This window comes from Mustela nivalis (genome assembly GCF_964662115.1).
Source record: "Mustela nivalis genome assembly, chromosome: 17".
In the NCBI taxonomy this organism is placed as follows: Eukaryota; Metazoa; Chordata; class Mammalia; order Carnivora; family Mustelidae; genus Mustela; species Mustela nivalis.
In genome coordinates, this window is record NC_139036.1 from 20,800,901 (window position 1) to 20,826,302 (window position 25,402).

A 25,402-nucleotide genomic window follows, 5' to 3' on the forward strand; every position below is an offset into this window, starting at 1 on the left:
ACTTCGGGATCGGCGGACCGCCCGCCTGGCGCCCTCCGCCGAGCGCGGGTTCCTCCTCTCTCCCTTTCGGAAGAGCGGTCGTGGCTGCTCCGCTTCTCCCCGGGGCTGGGGGGTCTCTGGACGCTGGATGGGGCGGAGGGCCCCGGCGGTCACGCTGGGCCGCACCACAAAGGTTCGCTTCTCCGGCGTCAACACCTATGTCTCGGGGGGCCACGTGTCGCCCCGGGGCCCGGGACTCCAGCTTGCAGGTGCTAGGCAGCCGAAGCCTGGCAACCAGATCTGGGGAGCTCGGCTGGGGCAGGGAAGCCTAGCTGGGCGCTGGGCCAGAGGAACCTCGGCCCCAGCCTCAGGCTGCGCCCACATTCCTCCCTGGACCTCGGCCTTGCCCAGCCCTGGGGTGTCGGGTCTCCACCCCCATCCCCGAAGAGATCACATTCGAGGCAGGCAGTTGATGTTTTTATTGGCGCTATTTCCCAGTCATCTGGAAAACTGGTCCGGCCCAGCCAGTTACTCTTTCTCCCAACCTGCTTTGGGGGAATGGCGTGGGTGGAGGGGCAACCTTCGGCAGGGACCCCATTCTGCAGCGGATACTTTGGTGCCCTTGCAGATACACTCCCAGTCCACTCAGAAGTTCTGTGCCTCCAGATCTCCGAGCAATGCAGAAGCCAGGCAGCTAGAATGGCCAGTCCAGGCAGGACGGGGCTTGCCCTGCTCCAAAGCACTGAGCTGCTCTCCCAGGGGGCACCAGCGACTTATTCTCTAATTGTGCTGGGGGTAAAGGGCAGGGTCTGGGTGGAGCCACAGCTGCCTCCAGCTTTTTCCTGCCAAGACGCTGGAGACCACCCTGCTTGGGAAGGTTGGGTCTGTTTTCCGACCCTAGCCAGGCTGGACCCTGGGGATACCAACTTAAAAGGGGTGGGAAGAGAAAAAAGATCTTGGGGGAATGGGGTGGTTGGGGTCTCCGGATCCAGGGCCAAAGGAGAGTGGCTGTTCCGCTGGTTTTTCTCCGGTACTGAGGACACTCCAGTGCTGGTGGGAACAGTCCTCTGCAAGTGTCTGGAGTTTTCAAGCATGTTCCGATGAGCAGCAATATTGGGGTGGTCCAGCAGTGTATCTAGATGCCTCACGGTGGGATGGGCTCATCTGTAACCGCTGGAGGTACAAATGAGAAACCCCTGCAGACACCCAGAGGGCAGTGCCTCCAGCAAGGGATACCCACCTTCGCTCCCACTCCCACACACACTGTGCCCTGGACTCTGGACCTTGACCGGCCAGAAACAGAGTTTCAAACTAAACTGGACTGGGGGTAGCAGAAAGAATGCTTTTGGACCCTGGGAAGCACTGGGAACAGTCCTTCAAGTGAGGCCCAAGAAGTAAACTCCCTTGCCTTCACCAGGCAGGCAGCTGTCTTACCCAACAGCTTCTGCTTTCATTTATCTGGAGGCTTAACATGCTCTTAGTGCTTTGGGCTGTGACCACTGGGGGATGGGAGGGTGGGCAGGGCCCCCACCACTGGATTAAACTTTGTGGAGGTGAGGCGGGAAAAGGTAACAACTCACGACGGACAGCCAGGAGAGTGTTTCCATGGCAACAGGACACAGACGTCACTGTGTAGGGATGTGTCTCCTGCAGCTGCACTGGCCGAGGGAGTCCAGCATCCTCATCCCGTCTTCCTAGTCGACCTCGGGCCCCTTTCCCCCAAGAGTACACTTCACCTTCTGCCAAAGAGAATCCCAAGGACGGGAAGAGGAGGACACGGCTTAGTAAGCAGCTACCCTCCATCCATCTAGCCCCAAGAGGAGGTTCAGCAGCCCTGAGTGGGATACCACCCCCATCCCCACTGCCCATGGGCCTGCCAGCACCCCTATCTGGCCCCACAGTGCCCACGGATCAATCACCTGTCCCAATGGCTACAGTGAAGGCATCCCCGCAGGCCACCATTGCTATCTTGATGTTCTGCAGGCCTTGGACTTGACAAGGTGCCCTGCTGATCCGGCGGGCATGGGTACCCAACTGCCCATGCTGATTGCTGCCAAAAGTGTAGCAGTCACCAGAGGCTGTAGGGGAGGAAAGAGGAGGGGATAGGGGCTGTCTCAGCTGAGATCCTGAGGAGACGGGGGAGTCCACCTGTGGCCTCCTGGGCCTGGGTCCTACTCACCAGTCACGGCAGCTGAGTGAGCAGTGCCCAGGTCCACACTGAGCAGGGGCTCCTGGTCGAGGGGTGCAGAGCCTAGTGGTGTGAAGCTCAGGGCCTCCTCCACCTGCTGGTGGGGGGCAGTCTCCTCCCCCAGGGAGAGGGGGTCCAGGCCCAGCTTGTTGAACCTGAAGGTAAAACCAGAAGCCAAGTCCGACTGGTGGTTTGCACAGACCCTCCTGACCCCACCAATGTGTGCCAGGGCTGGTTCCCAGAGGACAGTTCCCACCCTGGGTTGAACCCAGCAGTGTGCTCAGCCCCACCCTCAGCTTGGACCCTGGGGGGAAGGTAGACAATGACGGACAGAGCATTAGCAGCCAGGGAGGGGGAAGGCAGTCTAGTCATCCCACTGGACCCATTTACCTGTTACTCCCACAGGCCAGGGCTCGGCCTGGGACAGTGAGGATCATGGAAGAGTCAATGCCACATATCACCCGCTGGGCTTCCTGTCCTGGGGGCATGGACACCTGCTGGGGGCAGCTGTGGGACTCCCTGGTACCCAGTCCCAGCCGGCCTACAAGGAGAAACAAGGATGGGGCTAGTTTGGATTTTAGGGTTGGTGATGCCAGGATGCGGACCAGCCATGGAGAGGTGGTAACGGCGTGAGTTAAGGCTGTTCAGATGCCAACTCTGTCTCCTCCAGGGATGTCCCATGCCATTCCTTGAGTTCCCACATCTCTGGACCTTGGGGGGAGCCCTGATGTTGTCTGTTCTTTATTGTAGGGAGATGTCATCCCTCCCCCCACTAGGCCAGGAGGACAGAAACTCCATGTAAGTCCTCTCTAGTTTCCAATGCCCAGCATGACATCTGACCCAGAGAGGGCCGCCGGATGAAAGAGATCTCTCACTACATCATAAGCCCCTGAAGGAAGGTATTCCTCCTCATCTTGTCTCTGCACCCAGCACAGGAGGGGCTTGTACTAGATGGGCAGTAAAGTTTTGGTGAATGAAGAAATGAATGGAATCGGCTTAAGAGAAAAGAGGGAGAAGAGGCCAGGGTTGGGAGGTGGGTATGAAGTCCTCTTCAAGTCCCAGTCAGGGTGCTGTGAGATAGAATCTAGAAGCTTAAACAGGGAGGAAAGCTTACCACCGTCTCCGCGGCCCCAGGCAAAGAGTTCTCGCTCAGTGGACAGGGCCAGCACGTGGGACGCTCCACAGGCCACCTGCACCATCTCATAGCCCAGCAGGGCCTCCACAATGGTGGGCTAGAGAGAGAGAGAGAGAGAGAGAGAGAGAGGAAGAAAGAGATAGTAGGCAAGGGGCCTGGACTGCTGCCTGGCCTCAGCATCCCATGGAGGGATGAAGAAGTTGGAGGCTGCAAATTCTCACCAGACAGCTGTGTCTTTAACACACACACACACACACACACACATGCACACACACGCATGCACTGCCACTACTGGGGAAGCCTGGTCTTTCTGTACTTCCCCTGGTGTTGCTCAGAACAGGTGCAACCCAGGAGCTAGAGGGACCGGTGGCTGCTGGGGATTCCCGGCCCCCAACTCGGGTGTCAGCTGTCAGATGTGCACTCCTTGCCACCACCCCACTTCCTCCTCCCCCAAGTACCTGAAGCACCCACCTGGCTGAGGTCATTGAGGCTGCCATGGCCTAGGCACCCATTGCTGCCACTGCCAAAGGTCATGATGATACCTCGGTCTGCAGAGAGGGGTGGTGAGGAAAAAGAAGGGAGAGAGGTTGGGCTGTTTTTCCAGAGAGGCCAGTCCATGGGTTGGAAGAGAAAGAAGTTGGAAACAAAGGCTGGAAGAATGGGGCAGAAGGTAGAAAAGGACAAGCAGGGTATCTCTTTGGTTGAGTTTGGACAAGAGACAGCCTCTGAGCTGTAGATCTGAGCTTTTCAAGTCTGTCACTCAGCCTCCCTCAAATGAAGATAATCTACAGTAACTACCTCACCAGGCCTATTGTGAAGGGTAAAGGAGACTGTGTAAGTAAAGCACCTCTCTCTCTCAAAATAATAAATACACCTTAAAAAAATAATAAAGCGGGGCACCTGGGTGGCTCAGTGGGTTAAAGCCTCTGCCTTCGGCATAGGTCATGATCCCAGGGTCCTGGGATTGAGCCCCACATCAGGCTCTCTGCTCAGCGAGGAGCTTGCTTCCTCCTCTCTTTCTCTGCCTGCCTCTCTGCCTACTTGTGATCTCGGTCAAATAAGTAAATAAAATCTAAATAATAATAATAATAATAATAATAATAATAATAATAATAAAGCACCTGATGCAAGATAACAAGTAGAGCATTAATGAGTGCGCAAATGACAACCAGTGAGGGGAGCTGCTCTGGGGGGGCCTTCTCAGACTCTGTGGAATGCCCCAGGATAGTCCCCTGCTGGACTCACCGGTTAGGCAGGCTGTGAAGAGGTCCCCACAGGCCACATGCTTGATAGTCACGCCCGACTGGCCCTCCAGGAAACGGGAGACGAACTGGGGCTGCTGCTGCTCCACAGCCCCAGGCAGGAGGGCGCCCCCTCCCGCGCCTAGGGGCGGGGCCTGTGGAGGGCATGGGTGGGGCCTGAGTGGCCCCTCAGGACTTACCCCCCCCCCACTGGACCCCAGGCTCCCCCCACCCAACAGCCTGCTCACCTCCCACAAGATAAGGCGCCCAGAGCGCGTGACGCCTGCCTTCTGCGTGCGTCCGGCCGCCACCTGGACCACTTCTGTGTTGAGCATCGGCAGCCGCAGCGGGGTGCTTAGCCCGCCACCCCACGCGTACACGGACGACAGTGGTGGCGGAATGGCCGGCCGGGGGGATCCCCGGGGTATGCCTGCGGGACACCGTGTCAGGTCTATTAAACTGGTGGGAATGGCTTGGCATCGGGGAGGCACCGGAGGTCGGCTCTGACTTACCCCTGCAGCGGGAGCCGGTGGTCCTGCTTCCTGGGCTGCAGCCCGGGGCCATGGGTGGCCCAGGGACCAGGGACTTCTCTGCCCTGTGGGTCAAATGGGGGCTTCAGGACACGGACCGTTCCTGGCACCTGCCCTCCCACCCTCCACCCCCCCACCCCCCAACACACCACACACGCAGGAACAGAGGATTTGCCCAGGCTTATTGTGCTGCTCTCACTGGGTGTCTCTCTCTCTCTTTCACACACACACACACACACACACACACACCCGCTTCCCAGAGCTACAGCACCCCCCCACTCCCCACACAGGCCTCCTCATGCGGACACTGCCCAGATCAGTGTGAAGGTTGAGGAGGGCGCGGATGCAGAGGGGCTGCGCCATAATGTGGCTGAGCGGTGGACGCTGTGAGGGCTCCAGGCTGAGCAGACTGAGGACAAGCTGGCGCAGCTCAGGGCTGTACCGGTCAGAGATTGGTGCAAAGGTGCCACTCATGATCTTCAGGACCAGTGCTGGCAGGTTCTGTGGAAGCACCAAGGGTAAGGTTGGCCAGAGCCTGTCCCAGGCTCTTGGGTGGCAGCACCTCCTGCCTCCAGGTCTAACTGGAGGGTCAAAGCCTTGCACCGCGAACCTGCAGTCTGACGAGGGGACTCCCAGGGATAGGAACTCCTGATAGGGGAGCTGCAGCTATGTCCTCAGAAACCCTAGGTGGTTGGTTGGGAGAACTCAGGTCAGGTCTTGCCCTTGGTGGAAGCAGCGGGGTTTGGGGGCAGTCTCTAATCTGATGGGAGAGCCCTGCTCTCAGGAGACCTCAGTTTAACGGGGGACCCAAGCCTGAGGGAAGCCACAGCCCAGCCATGGGGTAATTTCCCAGTCTGACGAGGGAAACAACTCCACCACAAGGGAAGGAACACAGAAGTGGCTGGAGCCAAGGACTTCTAGGGCAGGGAGATAGACATAGATATTTCTCACTTGTCTCTCTGGGGGTATAACTCACCGCAGCTTCAAAGGCCCTCTTGAGGCTGGCCAGTTCATAGAGGACACAGCCCAGGGCCCAGATGTCACTCTTCTGGTTGTAAGGCTTGCCCTCACACAGTTCAGGGGAGATGTAGCACGGGGTGCCCACCACCTGCAAGAGGGAAGCAGATCTTATTACAGCTTAGGGGAGGGAAGGCTCTGTCCAAGGCCCAAGGGAGACTGCTTCCTCCTACAGGACCAACCAGCCCGGGGCGGGGGGGGAGGGGGCCAAGGTCTTGGGAAGGGAGGGGGTTGGGACGCAGAGTGAGCCTTGGCCCTCAAAACCCCTCCAGCACCCATGAAGTCCCCTCTGTGCCCAGGCACCGTGTAGGCCTTGCTCTTGCTACTAAGGATCTTGGAGATGCCGAAGTCCCCAATCTTGACAACCATGCGGTGTTTGTCCAGAAGGATGTTTTGAGTCTTGAGGTCTCGGTGCAGGATGAGATGGGTGTGCACGTGGTGCAGTGCGAGCAGGATCTGCACAAAGAAGTGTAGGATGGTCTCTTCCTCCAGCAGGGAATTACAGCGCTTCTGGATAAACTCGGCCAGCGTGCCACCTGAAGCAGGAAGGAACTAGCTAAGGTCTAGTCTTTTCCCGTGCCTGGCACTCTCCTGTTAAGAAATCAACAGCGGAAAAAAAAAAAAAAAGAAAGAAACCAACAGCACAGACAGGGCAAGGGTCTACCAGCCTTGCACACCTGGTGTCACAACCCTATACCTGTGAACTGCCATCAAACCCAGTCTGAGGATGGAAGCTGGCTGATCTGGGTCTGCTTGTCCCAGAAGAGAGGGGCCCTTGGAGCCAGGCCAATGTGAGGAGGCTGGCCCACCTGGTGCATACTCCATGGCAATCATGAGTGCCTTGTCCTCCAGGAAGTTCTCATAGTACTCGATGACATTGGGGTGGTTGAGCAGCTTGAGGACCTGGCACTCATTTTGGGCTGCCTGCCGCTCTTCTTTGGTCATTTGCTCCACTGGGATCTGCTTAATGATCACCAGCTTCTGGTCAGCCTTGCGCAGGCACAGGTGCACAATCCTGAGGACACAGAGCACAGGGGTGGATCCCAGCTGAGCTTCCAGCCACACATCAGGCAGGGCAGACCTGGTCGCTGGATGCTCCTTAGGAGAGGGGAAACAGGCATGGAGACTAAGAGGTCATCTAAAATGCATAGGACAAGTTCAAGAATAGGGATAACTGGCCACAAACGCTGTGTGTGAGACCTGGGGCAAGTCATTTAACCTGAGGCTTGGTTTCAGCACAGGCACAGTGAAGTTAGTCTTGATCGTCCTTAGTGCGCACAGATTTCAGAGTTAACTGCCTGGGTTCAAATCCTGGCTCCTCCTTGTATTACTTACCTGGTTTGGGATTATATGACATATTCATCTGGAAACCAGAATCAATTTCCCTGGGTTGTTGAGAGCATGAGTGGAAGCTGTTCATACTATTATTTTCTTCCAACTCTGGTCAGTGGCCATAAAAGCAGTGTTCCTAGTCTCCTTCACAACTATATCCCCAGAGCACAACCCAGCATTTAGCACACAGTAGGGGGTCAATAAGTATCTGCTGAATGAATGGACTATAAGAGGATCATCTGAGTATCAAATTTATATTTCCATCTCAAACCTCTCCTCTGAGCCCCAGACTAACAAATCCAACTACCTGCTTTGCATTTCTACCAGAGTGACTTGCAAACATTCTAATTTTTTTAAAAGATTTTATTTAATTTTTTTAAAATATTTTATTTATTTATTTGACAGAGAGAGATCACAAATAGGCAGAGAGGCAGGCAGAGAGAGAGAGAGGAGGAAGCAGGCTCCCTACTGAGCAGAGAGCCTGATGCGGGACTTGATCCTGGGACCCCGAGATCATGACCTGAGCTGAAGGCAGCGGCTTAACCCACTGAGCCACCCAGGTGCCCCTAAAAGATTTTATTTGTCAGAGAGACAGAGCATTCAGGAGTGACCAGTACAAGGAGGGGGAGTGGCAGGCAGAGGGAGAAGCAGGCTCCCCCCAGTGAGCAAGGCACCTGATGCAGCACTTGAGCCCAGGACCCTGGGATCATAACCTGAGGTGAAGGCAGACACTTAACAGACTGAGCCACCCATGCATCCTGCATCTTAAATTTTAACAAATTCAAAATAAAACTTTTGATTTCTGCCCCCAAACCTTTTCTTCCTCAGCCTCTTCCATCTCAGTAACTGATAAAACCATTCAAGTCAGACACCTGGGGGTGTCTGGGTGGTTCAGTAGTTAATACTCTGCTTAGTCGTGATCCCAGAGTCTTGGGATCCTGTCCTGCCTCAGTCTCCCTGCTCCGTGGGAAGCTTCTCCCTCTCCCACTCCCCCTGCTTGTGTTACCTCTCTTGAAGTATCTCTGTCAAATAAAATCTTTTTCTTTTTAAAGATTTTATTTATTTATTTGACAGACAGAGATCACAAGAGAGAGGTAGGCAGAGATAAAGACGGGGAAGCAGGCTCCCCACTGAGCAGAGAGAGAGATGCAGGGCTGGCTCCTAAGACCCTGAGATCATGACCTGAGCCGAAGGCAGAGACTTAACCCACTGACCCACCCAGGCGCCCCCATAAATAAAAATCTTAAAAAAAAAAAGGGGGTGCCTGGGTGGCTCAAAGGGTGAAGCCTCTACCTTGGGCTCAGGTCATGATCTCAGGGTCCTGGGATCCAGCTCTGCATCAGGCTCTCTGCTCAGCAGGGAGCCTGCTTCCCTCTTTTTCTGCCTGCCTCTCTGCCTACTTGTGATCTCTCTCTCTCTCTCTCTCTGTCAAATAAATAAAATCTTAAAAAAAAAAAAAGGAATTAAAAAAAAAGACACCTGGGGACGCCTGGGTGGCTCAGTTGGTTAAGCAGCTGCCTTTGGCTCAGGTCGTGATCCCGGCGTCCTGGGATCGAGTCCCACATTGGGCTCCTTGCTCCGAGGGGAGCCTGCTTGTCCCTCTGACTCTGCCTGCCACTCTGTCTGCCTGTGCTCGCTCTCTCTCTCTCTCTCTCTGACAAATAAATAAATAAAATCTTAAAAAAAAAAAAAAAAAAGACACCTGAAAATCACGCCAAAATCTTTCCTGTTTCCACTTCTAAAATAATATGAACTCATCCATTTCTGACTTGCAGCCAGAATGACATTTTAAAAATGCAAATCAGGGGCACCTGGGTGGCGCAGTGTGTTAAGCAGCTGCCTTCTGCTCAGGTCATGATCCCAGGACCCTGGAATGAGGCCATATCGAGCTCCCTGCTCAGCAAGGAGTCTGCTTCTCCCTCTCCCCCTGCCCCCTGCTTCTCTCTCTCTATCTCACACACACACACACTCTCTCAAATAAATAAAATCTTTAAAACAAATAAAAAAAAATAAATGCAAATCATATCAAGACCATTCATTCTGCTTAAACCCCTTCCATTTTACACTTCGAATAAACCCAACCTCTTTACCTCTGCCTATTTAGCCATCAGCTGTCCTCTGTGACAATCACATTTTATACCATTCTCTCTCTCTATATATATATACCATCCTTTACTTTGCCCACTACATTCCAACTTCACCAGTCTTTTTCTCAGTTCCTTGAATACTCTGAAGTCCTTCCCGCGTGAGGATATGCTGCTTCCTCTGCCTGAAAAGCTCTGCCTTCACCTTCGGATTACTGGTTTTCATCCCTCAAGTCTTGGCTTTACAATTCACCTTCCAAAGAGAAATTTTCCTTCACCACCCCAAATAAGTAGTCGTGGTGTATGCCACGTTCGCAGCTTGTTAACAACTGCTTTAGGATCTTGTTTATTGTATTATTTTACTACAGTCTACAAGCCCCGAGAGAAAAAAAAACCACGCCTATTTTGGACTTTACTGTACACTCGGCGCCGAGAGCCTGATGGGTATAGCTAGCGCTCAATATTTGTCGAATGGCTGAGTCAGGTATCAAAGAACGGAACTCTGCGGCGGCGCAGAGGCTTGCCAGCCGGGGCTCGAAGCGGGGTGGGGGGGCGTGACCTCGTTAGAGGCGGAGTCTCCCAACTAGGACCGGGACCGGAAGCCTGGGCGGGGCTTTCCAAGCGGGCGCTCACGCCTCGGGGCGGGGCTAACCGGGCAGCGAATTCGCTGTAGAGTTGGGGCTCATTTTCCCTCTCCCCGACCAATTCCTTCCCCAGATCCCTGGCTCACCCGAAGGCACCTCTCCCCACCACTCGGATCCGCTCGTACTTCTCCATCTCGTTTCTCAGAGTCACATTTCCGGAACCCACCCCCCACCCAGACGCGGCGCGTGCGCGGACCCGCCCACCCTGTGGCCGCACCCCCGACACTGTAAGATAATTGCGGGGCGGAGCAAGGGAAATCGGTGTGAGTTTCGGCTTTGCATTTGTCTAGTGCCGTTTGCACGTCCTTGCAGCTCACTCCCACAGTTCCTTTTTCAGAATCCCAGAAATGGGGTTTTATGGCATTTCTTGGCGCGCTTGGCAGCTAGGACGGTACAAGCCATTCCCTACACACGTGTTCGCATTTGGCCCTCACAAAGCTTTAGAACCGAGGGCTGCTCTTCACAACCAGTGAGGATGGAAAGCGAGGACCAATCTCCCTAACCCACTTCTTTTTCTTTAAGATTGTATTTATTTGAGACAGGGAGAGCAGGAGCGGGCAGAGGAAGGCAGAGGTAGAGGGAAAAGCACATTCCCCGCTGAGCCCCACGCGGGGCTCCATCACAGGACCCTGAGATCGTGTCCTGAGTGGAAGGCAGCCGCTTAACCGAGTCACCCGGGCGCCCATCTCAGCCCACCTCTTTGCTCACTAGTGACACTATTTCAGGAGAGAGCGGATTCTCATTGGCACGCAAATGATAAACTACCAAAACTACGAAGAGCGTCAGCATTCTCGGTTTGTGGGGCAGGGATCAGGGTTAGTTTCGTGTTTGCCTAGGGAGGGACCGGGGAAACCCCGAGCCTTGCACACTGATTCACCTAGGGAGAAGGAGACTCCAGGCTGTCCCAACAAGTGAGCATCGCCCGCGTCAGCACTCTCATCACACCCCTCCCTCCCCCGCAACTTTGCCGCCGGTAATCCGCCTTCGAGGCTCAACTGTAAGGAGAATCGCCTTGTGAGGAAGATGGGAGGGATGTAGACCACTATGTGAAAGCATCAGAGAGAGGAGGGAGAGCTGTTTGACCGGTGTGGGATCAAGGCTTCTGCCTAAACGTAAGGGGCTGGTTAGTATGATTGTCTAAGGTCTTGGCCGGAAGTGAGTATAATTCCTGTTGTCTCCCTGTGCCTCCTGCTCTGTTCGAGCTCCATAAAAGCTAAGGAGCAAGAGGATGGTGATTAGCTAAGAGTCAGCGTCCCTGTTTCTGAGTGAGTGAGGAATGTGAGGAAAGGAGTGTTTATGTTCTGTCCCGCCCCACCCCTCAAAAGAGACTCAAACCTGTCCACCTGGAAAGACCACGAGAGGGGCCCTACGAGGGGCCCTCGGTGTGGCTGGCTCAGGCTGCTGTTGGCTGATGAACAAAGCTGTCCTGGGAGCAAAGGGAAGTGCAGAGGGGAAAAGCCGCACAACCCTGGACACTCGTGCCCTCACCTAGAAACCAGTCGGGCTGTGGTTGACCCAGGAGCCCCACAGGCGTTAATATGTAACATTGGAGCCAGCAAGGCAGGCAGAGCAAACACCCAAACCTCTTGGTCCCTGGGTCTCCGGCGCCTAAGGCTTCTAGCTTTCCCTCCCGCTCGCAGAATCTCTTCCCAACCCCCGTCCCTTCCTACTTACCACCCCCTCCCCCAGCACTCGTTTTCAGCCTTTCCTCAGTTTGCACCTCGCTTGCCTGGAGGCGGGAAGGGGATCCCGCGCCAACGTAGGGATAGGCTGACACCTCGTGACCACGAGCTGCAACTGCTCCAGCCCACTGTCCTGAAGAATAAGGGTCACCCCAGCAGCCCGGTCTTCCTCGTGCCAGCCTCCACGGAGCCAGGAGAAGAGCCGGGATTGTCTAAGGGAGGACTGTGACAGCCGCTGGACCTCAAGAACCCAAGAGCGGGCTGGGAAGAAGGGTGATGGATTAGTCGACCCCTCCTAGACACCGAGTCGATGCGGGGCGCCACAGATGCTGATAAACATGTCCGTCTCTGGCCCAAAGAAGCTAAAGATCCGGTGAAAATAACAATATAGGCGGAGACCATTATCGAGGCTCGGCTCGGACCCCTCCCCAGGACCAGGGCTTAAAGGACGCGGGTGTGTGACGGGCCCCGCCCCGCTCTGCCCAGAAAGGAGTTGAGGGCGGAGAGAGAGTTCTCTCAGTACCCGCCGAGGCGGGGGAGCCGGTAGCCCCGGGAAAAGTGGGGACGCAGGTTAATGAGGCCAAGCAACTGAGGCGGGACTCTGTCGGCCGTCGGGAGGCGCCAGCGAGGGGTGCCGCGGCGTCGCCGCCCCCCAGGACAGCCCCTTTTTCGCCCGAAGTCCGCGGAAGCGAGGCGGGGCCCGGAGGCCCCCGGGAAATGGGGTTCTGGCCCTCGGTGCCGCGGCGGCGCCGGAGGGGCGGGGGCAGGCGGCCGGGGCGGGGCGGGGCGGGGGCGGGGGTGGCTGGGGGCGGGGGCAGAGGCCGGCGGGGAGGGGACTGGAGGAGCTAGGGGCCTAGAGGGCTCCGCGAAAACTGTGCGAGGCTGGCGGCTGGCGTGCACTGGCCGGAGAGGAGCCCGGTTCGCGGAGCAGTCGGACGAGGCAGCGTAGGGGGCAGACAGACTGACTGCAGGGAGGGCCAGCATGCCCCCACTGCTGCACCCCGCCCTGCCGCTGCTCCTGGGCGCCACGCTGACCTTCCGGGCCCTCCGGCGCGCGCTCAGCCGCCTGCCCCTGCCGGAGCACGTGCGCGCAGACCCCCTGCGCACCTGGCGCTGGCACAACCTGCTGGTCTCCTTCGCCCACTCCATTGTGTCCGGGGTCTGGGCAGTGCTGTGGTGAGTGAAGGACTGGGGGAGTGAGGGTGGGTGGTTGGGGGATCCCACGTTACTCTCCGCATCACCCTCTGGCAGGCTCAGGCCATGCAGTCTCACCTGATTCCCTCTTCAGAAAGCTCTCCAACTAGGAGCGGCAGAGGTCCCAGGGGAGGGGGAAAGCTCATCTGGGAACCGGGAGACACCTGGGTTTCAGCCAAGCCTCTCCACTTCCCACAAAGCCAATAGCGCGAGCCCGGATCCCTCGGGGACTGGGAGGGGTAATGGGGGAGTAGAGGGTCCTTGGGGATGCGGAGATGTTGAGAGCCTGCCTTCTTCCCTCCCAGTCTATGGCAGACCCCCGAGATGCTGGTGGAGATTGAGACGGCATGGTCGCTTTCTGGCTATCTGCTCGCTTGCTTCTCTGCAGGTAGGTAGGTCTTGCCCAGAAAACACTAAGTAGGTGTGGGGACAGGGAGCTTTTTGTTCAGTTCCTTTCATGACTTTTTTCCATACGACCCTCTAGGGTATTTCATCCACGACACGGTGGACATCGTGATTAGTCGTCAAACACGAGCTTCTTGGGAATACCTCGTTCATCACGTTATGGTAAATGAGAGGCAAGGGTTGGGGTGTAGGCCTGGTGCTAACAACCTGGTCTCAGCCTTTTCTGAACCTGGTAGGTAAAGACCATGTTTCTTAACCTCATCTCCAACCAATGTCAGGACACTGAAGGCTGGCAGTATCCGTGCCCTTGAATTCACTTTTGAGGCCAGTAATCCATGGTCTTACCTATTACCACCTTTAACAAATTAGAAACCCTACTCAGAGCCAGAATCTGTGGGCAGGGATCAAGATTTAATCATGTTGAATCTACCACAGACTATAACCCAGGACGTAAGAATGGATTTCCCAACCATTAATCTGGTAGCCTTGATATGCCCACCAACTTTCAGGAAAGCCATGGTATTTGGGTCCCCTAACACATTATCTCCCTTGCATTCTAGGCCCTGGGTGCCTTCTTTGCAGGCATCTTCTGGAACAGTTTTGTTGGTGGGGGTGTCCTAACATTGCTGGTGGAGGTCAGCAACATATTCCTCACCATCCGCATGATGATGAAGATCAACAATGCCCAGCACCTCCTCCTGTACCGGGTCAACAAGTATGTCAACTTGGTCATGTACTTTCTCTTCCGCCTGGCCCCTCAGGCCTACCTCACCCACTTCTTCCTGCGTTATTTGGGCCAGAGGACTCTGGGCACCTTTCTGCTGGGTAACCTGCTCATGCTGGACATCATGATCCTCATCTACTTTTCCCGCCTCCTCCGCTCAGACTTCTGCCCTGGACGTGTCCCCAGCCAGCAACACAAAGACAAGTTTTTGACAGAGTGAGAGGACTGCAACTTGTGGCAAGAAGAACAAACACCGCCAAGAACAGCCTCACCATACAGGAGAATTAGCCCCAAGTCTGGGGCATCCTCTGAGGACAGGCTCTGCACCTACTATTGAAAATGCTAATGAAAGCACTCCTCTGAAGTCCTTGTCCTTTCTTGGGCAAGGGGTGAGGGAAGCAGACAGACCGGTTGGACATGGTAGTTGGGTGTGGGGGACAGGTGCTGTAGAAGCCAGCCAGTCCACACTGCCCTGAAATGGATGCTAATGAGAATTCTTATATTGGTTTCCTACAAAGCCCCTTCCAGATAAAAGGAGAGATTCTTGTTTGCCATCATCACGGGGTTAAGACAACAAATTTTCATTGTCCAAAACCCAATCTGGGTCACAAATACCTGAGCTCCCACTGCCAGGATTAACAAGTGTGGTGAGGTACTAAGGCAGAGTGTTCCAACAGGGTAAGTAGACCAAAGTCTTGCCCTGTTAATTAAATGTGTGTAACCCCAGTATGGCCTCCCCAAAGCCCAGTCAACAAATCAACAGACAAACATGTATCATGAAAAAACTGTATTTAGATTTAGCCAGCTGGACTCAGTTTAGATGATCCCAATCTGAAAAACAAAAGGGAAGCTTTGTTACTGGGAGTTGAAATGTGAAGATTAAGCTAGAATGTCAGTTAAAAACCAAAATGAGGTGAGGGTAGGGCCCATTCAGGATTGGAGTACAGTGAGTTAAGCAGCCAAAGTCAGGTTTTGGTCACTAACAGACACCTCACTTGGACCCAGGTGATGGGTGGGTGAGTTGATAGCACAGGTAAGGTAGCTTACTTTGTTGGCAACATCCAAAGCATCATAGTCAGGGGCCAGCCGAACGTATGCCTTCTTCTCTCCATCAGGCCTAGGATAAAGGAAGTCTTAATTCCTCCCACCATCACTGCCCCTAAGCCTTCCCTTTCCCCCCTAGTCTTTCTAGCATATCAGTGGTTCCTTTGTTCATGTCATTCTTTCCCAAATGGTGACTTTTCCATCATTTGCACAGGCTAGGAATGCCACCAAACCACAAATGAACCCACTTCCCCTTTCTGGGGGAATATCACAGAACATCTTAGGACTAAGTCCAGGTTATCTGACATAAATTGCATCTAACTCTAGGGCCTGCCTCTGTCTAGAAGTGTAGGGATCAAGAAAACACCAACACTATACATTAAGTCCTAGAGGCAGGAGAGCTAATGTGTCCTCAAAAGCCCATATTAGATACAAAAGACTAAAATTACAGCAGAAGATGCTCATTTCTTAAGGCTTGCAAGCTGTGAAACCTACTTCTGACTCCATGCACGTTTCCTGGCTCCTGAGATCCTACTCACCTGATTAAGGTGTTGACCTTGGCTACATCAATGTCATAGAGCTTCTTCACAGCCTGTTTGATCTGGTGCTTGTTGGCCTTGACATCCACAATGAACACAAGTGTGTTGTTGTCTTCTATTTTCTTCATGGCTGACTCAGTAGTCAGGGGGAACTTGATGATGGCATAGTGGTCAAGCCTTGGGAAGAAGCAAAATGGTGTCAGCTGGCCTGGGTCAAGGGAAGGATAGGCCCTCTTTTAGAGCCCAACCCAAGAGCCCAGGTGCATCAGACCATGAAGTAGCAATCATTTCTGTCAGACTTTGGTCGCTAAACAGTGTCATCATCTGCACCCTGAAACTTAGGGACCTGGGGGCAGAAACTTTTGCACTTTCTTCCCCTTGAAAGACTTAAAAAAATTTTTTTTTGTTAGAGAGAACGCACACAAAGTGCAAGGTGAGGGACAGAGGGAGAAGCAGGGAGACTGATGTGGGGCTTGATCCCAGGTCTCTGGAGATCATGACCTGAGTTGAACCAACTGGGCAAAGGGCGCCCTCACTTGAAGGACTTTCATCCTTCAGTTTATTTAAGAATCATCTGAGTTCCAAACCCCCTTCATTCTTTGACTTCAACATTTTTTTATGGTTTTTTAAAAAAATGTATTTATTTGACAGATAGAGATCACAAGTAGGCAGAGAGAGAGAGAGAGAGGAGGAAACCGGCTCCCCACTGAGCAGAGAGCCCAATGTGGGGCTCGATCCCAGGACCCTGGGATCATGACCTGAGCTGAACGCAGAGGCTTTAACCCACTGAGCCATCTAGACACCTCCTCCCAAGCAAGGGGCACCTGGGTGGCTCAGTGGATTAAACCTCTGCCTCTGGCTCAGGTCGTGGTCTCAGGGTCCTGGGATCTATCAAGCCCTGTGTCAGGTTCTCTGTTCAGCGAGGAGTCTGCTCCGCCCCCCTCTGCCTGCCTGTCTGCCTACTTGTGATCTCAGTCAAATGAATGAATAAAATCTTTAAAAAAAAAGAAAAGAAGGGGCACCTAGGTGGCTCCGTGGGTTGGGCCTCTGCCTTCGGCTCGGGTCGTGATCTCGGGGTCCTGGGATAGAGGCCCGCCTCGGGCTCTCTCCTCGGCCGGGAGCCTGCCTCCCCCTCTCTTTCTGCCTGTCTTTCTGCCCACTTGTGATCTCTCTCTGTCAAATAAACAAAACTCTTAAAAAAAAAAGAAAAGAAAAGAAAAGAAAGGAAAAAAAAGCAGCACTGGGAGGTGACAGTTATTACTACTGTTCCAATCTGTGGCCCCCTAAGCTCAGTTTTATCATTAGTAGTGTGGCACCAATACACTCAAGACCTTAAACCTTTCTGCCCATTTCCCCGTCTCTTGAGTGTAAAGACTTAAGAGTAAATGAGAAGACCTGCAACAGGTCCTTATCAACCCAGAATCACCCCACACTGTCACCCTCAAGGGTTATTCCCTACAGGAATAGGTGCAATGAACAACTAAACCTGTAACTCAAAAAAATAAAAAATCAAAGTCCCACTGTATACTCAAAGAAAGCAGAATTTAAAACGCTGACCATATATAAAGCAACCATTAACCTTAATAATCATTGAGCTGCTTTAAACTGTTCCCGTCAATACTGTAAAAACGTCTCTTCTTGTTCTTAAATCAGGCATTAACAATCCCTTCACACTCCCCTTAGAGACACACACTACCTACTAACAAGTATTCCCGAAGCTGTGCTGTAGGTTTGGTAAATTTCCAAATTACAAACAGCTACCCAACATCTTTCCAAGGGAAAGGGCAGTACTGACTTGTTTCTCCTGGGGGCGCTCTTTCGAGGGTATTTGGGTTGCCTTCGGAGACGCAGAGTCTTGGGTCGTCGGAACGTAGGTGATGTGCGGATCTTCTTTTTTTTGTGACTGTGGACGCCTTTCAGCACCGCTTTCTTGGCTTTCAAAGCCTTTGCTTTGGCTTCGGCTTTGGGAGGGGCAGGGGCTGAGAGAAAGAAGGAAAACGAGGGCACAGGATTCAGAAACCAGTCACTTCCGTACTCAAAACCCCTAGCGGGCGCTCCAGGCCACACGTGCATCAGTGGTTCCTTTGAAGACATCACAAGTCTCAGGTTAAAATTTTTCCATCATATGCACGATACTGGGGCGAACTTAAGAGTAATTCCAGAAATACGACGAAGAAAAAAGGGAACTAGCAATGATCGAAAGGTTGATATCTGACAAGATAGGTGTTAGTGGTTTTACCTACCTATATAGCTCTAACGCGGAAGAAAAAAAAAAAGGAAACTAAGTTGAGGACTTAATTCTTTACAGGTCTGGAGACGTGCAGCTCCGTCCTGTGGATGCGTGTTGTTCCCCAAAGCCAACAGTCCGGCAGCCCCGAGAGGTGGTGCCGGCCGGGCTTGCCTCCCCAACCTCCTCACAGAAGCTCAGCCCATGCGGCTGGGCCCACGCGCACCGCAGCGTGCCAGAATCCCAGAAGCGGCTCCGGAGCAGACACCGCAAGGCTTAGCTCAGCCATTGTCCTCCCGGTCCGTTCACTCTGAGGGGCTCTCACGCCAGCTACCCGCAGTCACCCCCCAGCTCCAGCACAAACCTTCCTTCTTAGCTTTCGGCGCCATCTTCGTAAAAGGGATTTCCAACGCTCGTTTCCAGGGGCTTATAGAGCAGAGTCTCACCGAAGACTCGCGATGCTTTTTACTTAAAGCTGATTGGGTAATCTGTAGCGCGGCGCCCTCTGGGAATGGTAGTTAAGTTTAATTTCCTCGGGAGAGTGATTAAGCATGCGCCACCTCTTCCCTCAAAAGAGTGTAAAGCTTCTTGGGGGTTGTAGTTATTTTGTAGACACGTGTTTATTTGTTGAGGCTGTTGGATATGGATGGTGTAGCCATTGTCTGGTCCTGAGCGCTTTCCCATCTTGAGGAAAGAGTACTGTAGGTCCAGGAGATAGTAACACTGAAAACAGGACGGTGTATAATTAGGTTGACTCGGGGAGGGTGAAGCAAAGTTCTAGAATGTTGGAGCAGAAATTGTGTGGGCCAGGGGCGCCTAGGTGGCTCGGTCAGTTAAGCGGCTGTTTTCCGGTCATAATCTCGGGGTCCTTGGAGAGAGCCCAGCATCCGGCTCCCTCCTCAGCGGGAAGCCTGCTTTTCCCTCTCCTTCGGCCTCTCGCCCCGCTTGCGCGCTCTCTCTCTCTCTCTCTCTCAAAACAAACAAAAAAGAACTTTAAGAATCTGTCTGGCCCAAGTCCCTCTAACAAATTCTACTCTTCTTTACCTGTGACAGATTTCGTGATTTTACCGCACTTGAAACTACCAATATTCCAAACACCCGGGGTACAGATTTCTCTAGGGCTCCCTAGTTCTTGCGAATTTCATTCAGTCTACTCCCTTTAATTAGTCTTCCTTTCCCTGCTCCAGTCATATCTGCATCCTCAGATTCAGTTCCCGACACAGAACAAGTTTTAATAAAGCTTAGGTTTGCTTCTCTGCGGGTCTGTTTCTGTCCCACCTCCACCCTGCCCTGTTTTCCTCCTTCCCTCTTTAGAACCAGATCTCCCCTTTGACGGTGAGAATCATTGTATACTACACTCCTCCTCTACCCTGCAGAACTGCGAAATGGAAAAATTGTCCTTGATTCCAATGGGATCAGACAGAACACGGGTACCAATGCGGCGACCTACCCAAAGGGCGAAGTTTCAGGTCCACTTAACCCTTCTTTAGACGAGGGAGGCAGGTTGGTCTTTGGCCTCCCACCCCTCAGTCTACACGGGAGACTTGAAGGAAAACACTCCAGAATTTGGACGTCTCTTTCTTCGGTGTGCATCCCATTCCGACCCTGGAATCCCTGTCTGCTTCCCCCCACCCCACCCCTATCCCGGGCAGAAAGGCGAGCGGGGGCAGACTCTTATGAGTCACGTCCTGGGCCTGGAGTTGAGGGAAGCGCCGCCTCTCCTTGGGCCCCTTCTCTCCTCCTTTCCCCTCCCCGCCGTTGTTGGCCCAGCCAGATACTGCGTAGCAATCACCGATTCTCCATCACCAATTTGACCGGGTAAGGGTCCCCTTGGAGCCGGAGCCCGGCCCAGAGGCGCAGCGGAGAGCGACCTGGGGGACTTCGATCTGGGCGGGTTCCAGCCTGGTTGGAGGCGGTCCTGATGCCCTTGAGCGGTCTGGCAGGGTACCCAGAGCTGGGGCAGCGCGGTGGAGAGGAAAGGAGAGGAGAGGAGGGGGAGGCTGGGACAGGCTGCAAGGCCGGGAGCTGCCGGGAGAGGGGCAGGGGGCGGCCCTTCTCCAGGAATTTCCGGGGATCATGTTACAGCCCTAGCGGAGGGAGAGCGGAGTGGGACGCTGGGCCCTGCGGCGGACTGGGCCCCTGGCCCCCTCCTCCAGCAGTCCGCAGGCCTTGCAGCGCCATCCCTGCCCACACTGACCCCGTGCGGCGGGGCTGCTTCGCGCCCCCTGGCAGCTGTTATGGTAGGGCAGCCTCAACCCCGAGGTGTCGTCGGGTCACCGCGGCCCCGAGTCATTGTAGGAACCATCCGGCCCCGAGTTATTGTAGGGTCTACGCGGGCCCGGCCCCCCCCCGACGGGACTTCCCGCCCCCATTTGGCGGCGGAGGAGTCACCCCGCCCCCGAGTCGTCGTCGGGACGCCCCGGGCCCGGGTGATTGTGGGTTCGCCCCGGCCCCGGATGATCGTCTCATCCCCGTGGCCCGCCGTGGTCGTAGCGTCCCCGAGGCCGCGGGCTCCCGTAGGCTCCCCGTGGCCCAGAGTTATAGTCGGGACACCCCGGTCGCGGGTGATTGTCGGGTCTCCACGGGCCCGGGTCGCTGGGGCGGATCAGGTCCCCGCGCCTTCTCGGGGCTCCCCGCAAAGTCGCAGGCGAGATGAACATTCTGGCTCCGGTGCGGAGGGACCGCGTCCTGGCGGAGCTGCCCCAGGTAGGCGCCAGGGCCACGTCGGGCTTCTGGCTGCGATGGGGTGTGGGCGGGGAGGAGGCGGCACCAGTTCAGTTAGAGGCCTGGGCCCAGCCCTGCGGCCCAGCGAAGTCTGCTGCTTCTGGGTGGTCCCCTACCTCCGCCCAGGGCAGCTTGGCTGCGGGACATGGGCCAGGAGTGGGTGAGTCCCGTTCTCTTCTAACTCTCTCAGTGCCTGAGGAAGGAGGCCGCTTTGCACGTGCGCAAAGACTTCCACCCCCGCGTCATCTGCGCCTGCCAGGAGCACCGGACAGGCACCGTGGGGTGAGTTAGACATCCTTAACAAAGAAAGGAAGTCTCAGTCAAAGCTAGGGTACACAAGCACCCCCCCTCCTACCGGGGGGGGGGGGCTCCATTTCAGCCTCTACCAACTGTATGGTAATTCCCCCTTTTTTATACCAATGTGTTTTCCCTTTTCTTCCCAGCAAGGATGTGATGAATCCTATGAAATGGGGTGGGGTAGAGAGGTGGCTCTTCACTTCTTCACACAAAGAAGGTGTCCAACAGGAGAGGGTGGTTCCCAGGTCAGCTTCCCACATACCATACATTTGAGCCCCAGGACAGAGGGCTGTGCCTGTAGGGATGTGTCCCATTATGGGTAAAAGAAGGTAATCCCGATAAAATTTGTGGGCGGGGGATGCCTGGGTGGCTCAGTTGGTTGGACGACTGCCTTCGGCTCAGGTCATGATCCTGGAATCCCAGGATCAAATCCCACATCGGGCTCCCAGCTCCATGGGGAGTCTGCTTCTCCCTCTGACCTTCTCCTCGCTCATGCTCTCTCTCTCTCAAATAAATAAATAAAATCTTTAAATAAATAAATAAATAAATAAAAGATTTGTGGGCGGGTCAGTAATTGAGCATTTACTGTGTGCCAGGCAGTGTGTTGGTTACTATAATTATCTTTTATTAAATGAAAAACACCATCCGTTTTTTATTTTACCTATTTGTTTTACCTAACATAATCTGATTTCATGGGGTGCCTGGATGGTACAGTGGGTTAAGTGACAGCTTTTGGTTCAGGTTATGATCCCGGGGTCCTGGGATTGAGCCCCACATCGAGCCCCTGCTCTCTCTCTTTCTCTGTGTCAAATAAATAAGTAAAATCTTTATTTGTTTATTTGATATATATAGACAGAGCACAGCGGGTGAGCTGCAGGCAGAAGGAGAGAGAAAAGCAGGCTCACCCCAAGCAGGGAGCCTGATGCGGTGCTGGATCCCAGGGCCCTGGTATCATGACCTGGGCCAAAGGCAGAGGCTTAACGACTGAGGCACCCAGACACCCCAATAAAATCTTTAAAAAGGGGGGCACTTAAGAAAAAAGATGTATCCTGATTTCAGAGATGTTAAGATGTATGTGGGGGAATGAAGGGGAGGATATATAGGACATTTATCTCAGAATATAGGACATTAATCTCATTATAACCTTCACAACAACCCTATAGAATATATACTAAATCTCCACCTAACAAGTGTTGAAACTGAGGCTCAGGGAAGCTAAGTAACTTGTCCCAAGTCACACAGCTGGTCAATGGAAGAACTGGGATTCACATTCATGGCTTTCTGATGCTGAAGCACAAAACACTCTTCTGCAAGCGTATGTGTCCAGGCAAGCTGCCTGGGAGGCCTCCTGCCCATGGTAACCTCAGCCTTGGTGCAGCTACCTTTATGCACTTAATAGGGAACATTGAGACACCCTAGGTTGGAAGAGTTAGTGCTCACTCCTCCTGCTGGAGGAGGACACAAAAGGGGTTTTGTGCCCTGCAGATTTAAGATCTCCAAAGTCATTGTGGTGGGGGACCTGTCAGTGGGGAAGACTTGTCTCATCAACAGGTAAGAAGGTGCTCTCGTTGAGCTGGATTGGGCTGGGCTGGGCAGGGTTCGGCCAGACCTAGCCACATGGGCTGGGCTCAGGGCCAGAGTGTCCCATGCTCCCTCAGGTTCTGCAAAGACACTTTTGATAAGAATTACAAGGCCACCATTGGAGTGGACTTTGAGATGGAACGATTTGAGGTGTTGGGCATCCCCTTCAGTCTGCAGCTGTGAGTGCTACCTCTATACATTCCAGCCATTCTTTCCCTCAGCCCCTGAACCCCATCTCACGCCCCCTTCCCATATACCTGTGTTGTACCCCCCTCCTTCCTCCCAGCTGGGATACTGCTGGACAGGAGAGGTTCAAGTGCATTGCATCAACCTATTACCGAGGAGCTCAAGGTAAGGGCCTCGGAGAAGTGGGGCAGGTGGGGGGTCCTGGTGTCTAAGCTAGGGCTGAGTGGTTGGGGAAATGAGCTAGTAATGTCCGCTGTTTTTGCCACTTTTCCAGCCATCATCATTGTCTTCAACCTGAATGATGTGGCCTCCTTGGAACATACCAAGTATGTGGGGATGCGGAACTATACTGGGGGCCTCGGGAAGAGAGGGCACAGAAAAGAGGGGTGGTCAGGGGCATTAGTAGGGAAGGAGAAGAATGCATCGAGGACCAGAGAGAAGGTGGTGAGCCTGTGAGTGTCAGCAGGAGGAGCCTTTCCAGCTCACCCGTCCTTGGTTGTCTATCCTCTGTGGCAGACAGTGGCTAGCCGATGCCCTCAAGGAGAACGACCCATCCAGTGTGCTGCTCTTCCTTGTGGGTTCCAAGAAGGACTTGAGTGTGAGTGTGTCCTGGGGAAGGGGCGGCTACCAACTCGGGGAGGGGACCCCCTTGCCATCTGACTCTGGCCTTCACTTAGACTCCCGCTCAGTATGTGCTGATGGAGAAAGACGCACTCAAGGTGGCCCAAGAGATGAAGGCTGAGTACTGGGCGGTCTCATCTCTCACTGGTGAGTCAGAGGCTTTGGGTCTTCTGCTGTGGTGCTCCTGTCTACCTGGCCTCTCCCTCCTGTCCCTTGAGCCGTACCCAGGGACCCAAGCCCTGGAATGGCCTTTAAATGCCCATCTGCTCCATGTGTCAGGTGAAAATGTCCGGGAATTCTTCTTCCGTGTGGCAGCGCTGACCTTTGAGGCCAACGTGCTGGCTGAGCTAGAGAAATCAGGGGCCCGGCGCATTGGGGATGTTGTCCGTGAGTGCCTGCCTGCCTGGCTGGGAGGTGTCAGAGAGCGTGGGGGACCTCTGATCCCCGCTTCATATATTTCCCGCCCTTCTTGAAGGCATCCACAGTGATGACAGCAACCTCTACCTAACTGCCAGCAAGAAGAAACCAACGTGTTGCCCATGAGCGGTAAGGGGACTGTCCAGCACCTGCCCAGCCCTGGGGCACTGTGCCACCCTGACTCTCCTAGAGCTCAACCCTGGACATTTGCACTGATTGTTTTTCCAGACCAAAGAGCTGCCTCTTGATGGCAGTACCCGTGGAGGGGTAACAGGGACCATGCTAGTTGCTCCCTGCCCTGGGCACCATGCCAAAGACTAGATGTCCTCCTCTTCCGGGGGCTCTCCAGGGTGCCCAGCAGTGGGGAGGTAATCCCTGCTGCTTTTGCTTAGCCTGCTGGATCCTTTGGAGTAGGAGGATGCTTAATGATCCCAGCCTCACACTGTGCCTTATGCATTAAAATCTCTGTTTTTAGCAGTTTGGGGACTGGAGTCCTTTGTTGGGGATGAGGGATGTGGAACGGGCAGGACTGGATGGCTATCCTGGGACTCAAGCTTCCTGCTGGATTCTAGCTGTCCCACTCGCAGTGGTTGGCTTTGAGAGCGCTTTTCTTTGGTTCCTCATCTCTGTGTCCCCCTACTTGGTGTTTATTCCTAAATTTCTACCACTGGATAATTGTTTTATTTCTTTCACTCCCTTCTCGCCTTCTCTTTAAAAAAATACTTCACCGAGGGGAACACAGTAAAAAGTGATTGAGTTTTGGATGCTCTTTGGGTTGACCAGAGGCCCAGGGCAGTGTGGGTTTGTCTCTTACTCAGAAGATGTGCTATGTAGGAATGCCTGGGTGGCTCAGTTGGTTCAGCGTCTGCCTTCAGCTCAGGTCGTGATTCCCAGGGTCCTGGGATCGAGTACCACTTCTGGCCACCTTAGTTGGTGGGAAGCCTGCTTCTCCCTCTGCCTGTTGCTCCCCCTGCTTGTGCTTGCTTGCTCTCTCACTCTCTCCCTCTGGCAAATAAATAAATAAAATCTTAAAAAGAAAAAGATGTGCTAATATCTATCTAACATTATTAGTGATATAAGCATAAATTTATGAGTAGTGTCTTTTTATATTTTAAAACCTGATTAAAACAAACAAACAGCATAGGGGCACCTGGCCGGCTTACTTGGTAGAGCCTGTGACTGTTGATCTCAGGGTCGTGAGTTCAAATTCCACGTTCCATGTTAGGCCTAGAGCTTACTTAAAATAAAGAAAAAAAAAAGGAGAGAGAAAAACAGCATACTTCGTTTCCTTTTCAAAAAAAAAGAAAAAACATGCTCTGAATCAGGAGGTCCTTCATCTGAGTTCTCACTGTCATCTTCAATCACTTCTCACTGTGTTCTCAGAGTATTTATTTATTTATTTATTTTTCTTTTTTCTCTTCTTTTTTTTTTTTTTTTTTTAAGATTATTTATTCCATTTGAGAGAGAACGCAGAGCAAGTGAGAGAGAACGCGAGTTGCGTGGGGGGGGGGAGGATGGGCAGAGGGAAAGAGAGAAGCAGGTTCCTTGAGCAGGCTTCCTGCTGAGCAGGGAGCCAGAGGTCAGGCTTGATCCCAGGGCCCAGGGATCATG

The 25,402-nt window shown here is 53.8% G+C and overlaps 5 protein-coding genes across 10 annotated transcripts in view; 3 read left to right on the top strand and 2 right to left on the bottom strand.

Moving 5' to 3' along the window:
- The window catches only part of ALDOC (aldolase, fructose-bisphosphate C), a 1,020,901-nt gene that overhangs the window by 864,219 nt on the left and 131,280 nt on the right, over window positions 1-25,402 (top strand). The gene's annotated exons all lie outside the window — the stretch shown is intronic.
- On the bottom strand, window positions 444-12,558 carry NEK8 (NIMA related kinase 8). 2 transcript variants are annotated; one of them, XM_082707093.1, is made up of 16 exons: window positions 10,237-12,558; window positions 6,900-7,105; window positions 6,394-6,626; window positions 6,050-6,181; window positions 5,684-5,756; window positions 5,366-5,574; window positions 5,056-5,138; window positions 4,792-4,973; window positions 4,548-4,698; window positions 3,774-3,850; window positions 3,282-3,399; window positions 2,558-2,708; window positions 2,159-2,322; window positions 1,899-2,057; window positions 1,560-1,718; window positions 444-1,152 (listed from the first exon to the last, which is right to left on the bottom strand). In XM_082707093.1, exons 2-16 carry the CDS (start codon window positions 6,906-6,908, stop codon window positions 1,124-1,126), a joined length of 1,929 nt encoding a protein of 642 aa, XP_082563219.1. In that variant the 5' UTR covers window positions 6,909-7,105; window positions 10,237-12,558; the 3' UTR covers window positions 444-1,123. The 2 variants fall into 2 exon arrangements, with proteins under 2 accessions (XP_082563219.1, XP_082563218.1); XM_082707092.1 differs by lacking the exon at window positions 5,684-5,756.
- TLCD1 (TLC domain containing 1) lies at window positions 12,641-14,509 on the top strand. Of its 2 annotated transcripts, XM_082707255.1 has the most exons (5): window positions 12,664-13,008; window positions 13,332-13,414; window positions 13,511-13,593; window positions 13,992-14,146; window positions 14,317-14,509. In XM_082707255.1, exons 1-5 carry the CDS (start codon window positions 12,815-12,817, stop codon window positions 14,441-14,443), a joined length of 642 nt encoding a protein of 213 aa, XP_082563381.1. In that variant the 5' UTR covers window positions 12,664-12,814; the 3' UTR covers window positions 14,444-14,509. The 2 variants fall into 2 exon arrangements, with proteins under 2 accessions (XP_082563380.1, XP_082563381.1); XM_082707254.1 differs by having other exon boundaries at window positions 12,641-13,008; window positions 13,992-14,509.
- On the bottom strand, window positions 14,928-19,632 carry RPL23A (ribosomal protein L23a). Of its 2 annotated transcripts, XM_082707267.1 has the most exons (7): window positions 19,416-19,632; window positions 18,330-18,688; window positions 17,534-17,717; window positions 16,761-16,907; window positions 15,739-15,915; window positions 15,203-15,272; window positions 14,928-14,986 (listed from the first exon to the last, which is right to left on the bottom strand). In XM_082707267.1, the coding sequence occupies exons 2-7, from the start codon at window positions 18,352-18,354 to the stop codon at window positions 14,972-14,974; spliced, it is 618 nt and encodes a 205-aa protein (XP_082563393.1). In that variant the 5' UTR covers window positions 18,355-18,688; window positions 19,416-19,632; the 3' UTR covers window positions 14,928-14,971. The 2 variants fall into 2 exon arrangements, with proteins under 2 accessions (XP_082563393.1, XP_082563394.1); XM_082707268.1 differs by lacking the exon at window positions 16,761-16,907.
- RAB34 (RAB34, member RAS oncogene family) lies at window positions 19,693-24,268 on the top strand. 3 transcript variants are annotated; one of them, XM_082707241.1, is made up of 12 exons: window positions 19,693-19,783; window positions 20,459-20,671; window positions 20,880-20,971; window positions 22,472-22,537; window positions 22,645-22,746; window positions 22,854-22,918; window positions 23,028-23,079; window positions 23,270-23,351; window positions 23,431-23,521; window positions 23,654-23,761; window positions 23,850-23,920; window positions 24,020-24,268. In XM_082707241.1, exons 2-11 carry the CDS (start codon window positions 20,618-20,620, stop codon window positions 23,915-23,917), a joined length of 780 nt encoding a protein of 259 aa, XP_082563367.1. In that variant the 5' UTR covers window positions 19,693-19,783; window positions 20,459-20,617; the 3' UTR covers window positions 23,918-23,920; window positions 24,020-24,268. The 3 variants fall into 3 exon arrangements, with proteins under 3 accessions (XP_082563367.1, XP_082563366.1, XP_082563368.1); XM_082707240.1 differs by having other exon boundaries at window positions 23,850-24,268; XM_082707242.1 differs by lacking the exon at window positions 22,472-22,537 and having other exon boundaries at window positions 23,850-24,268.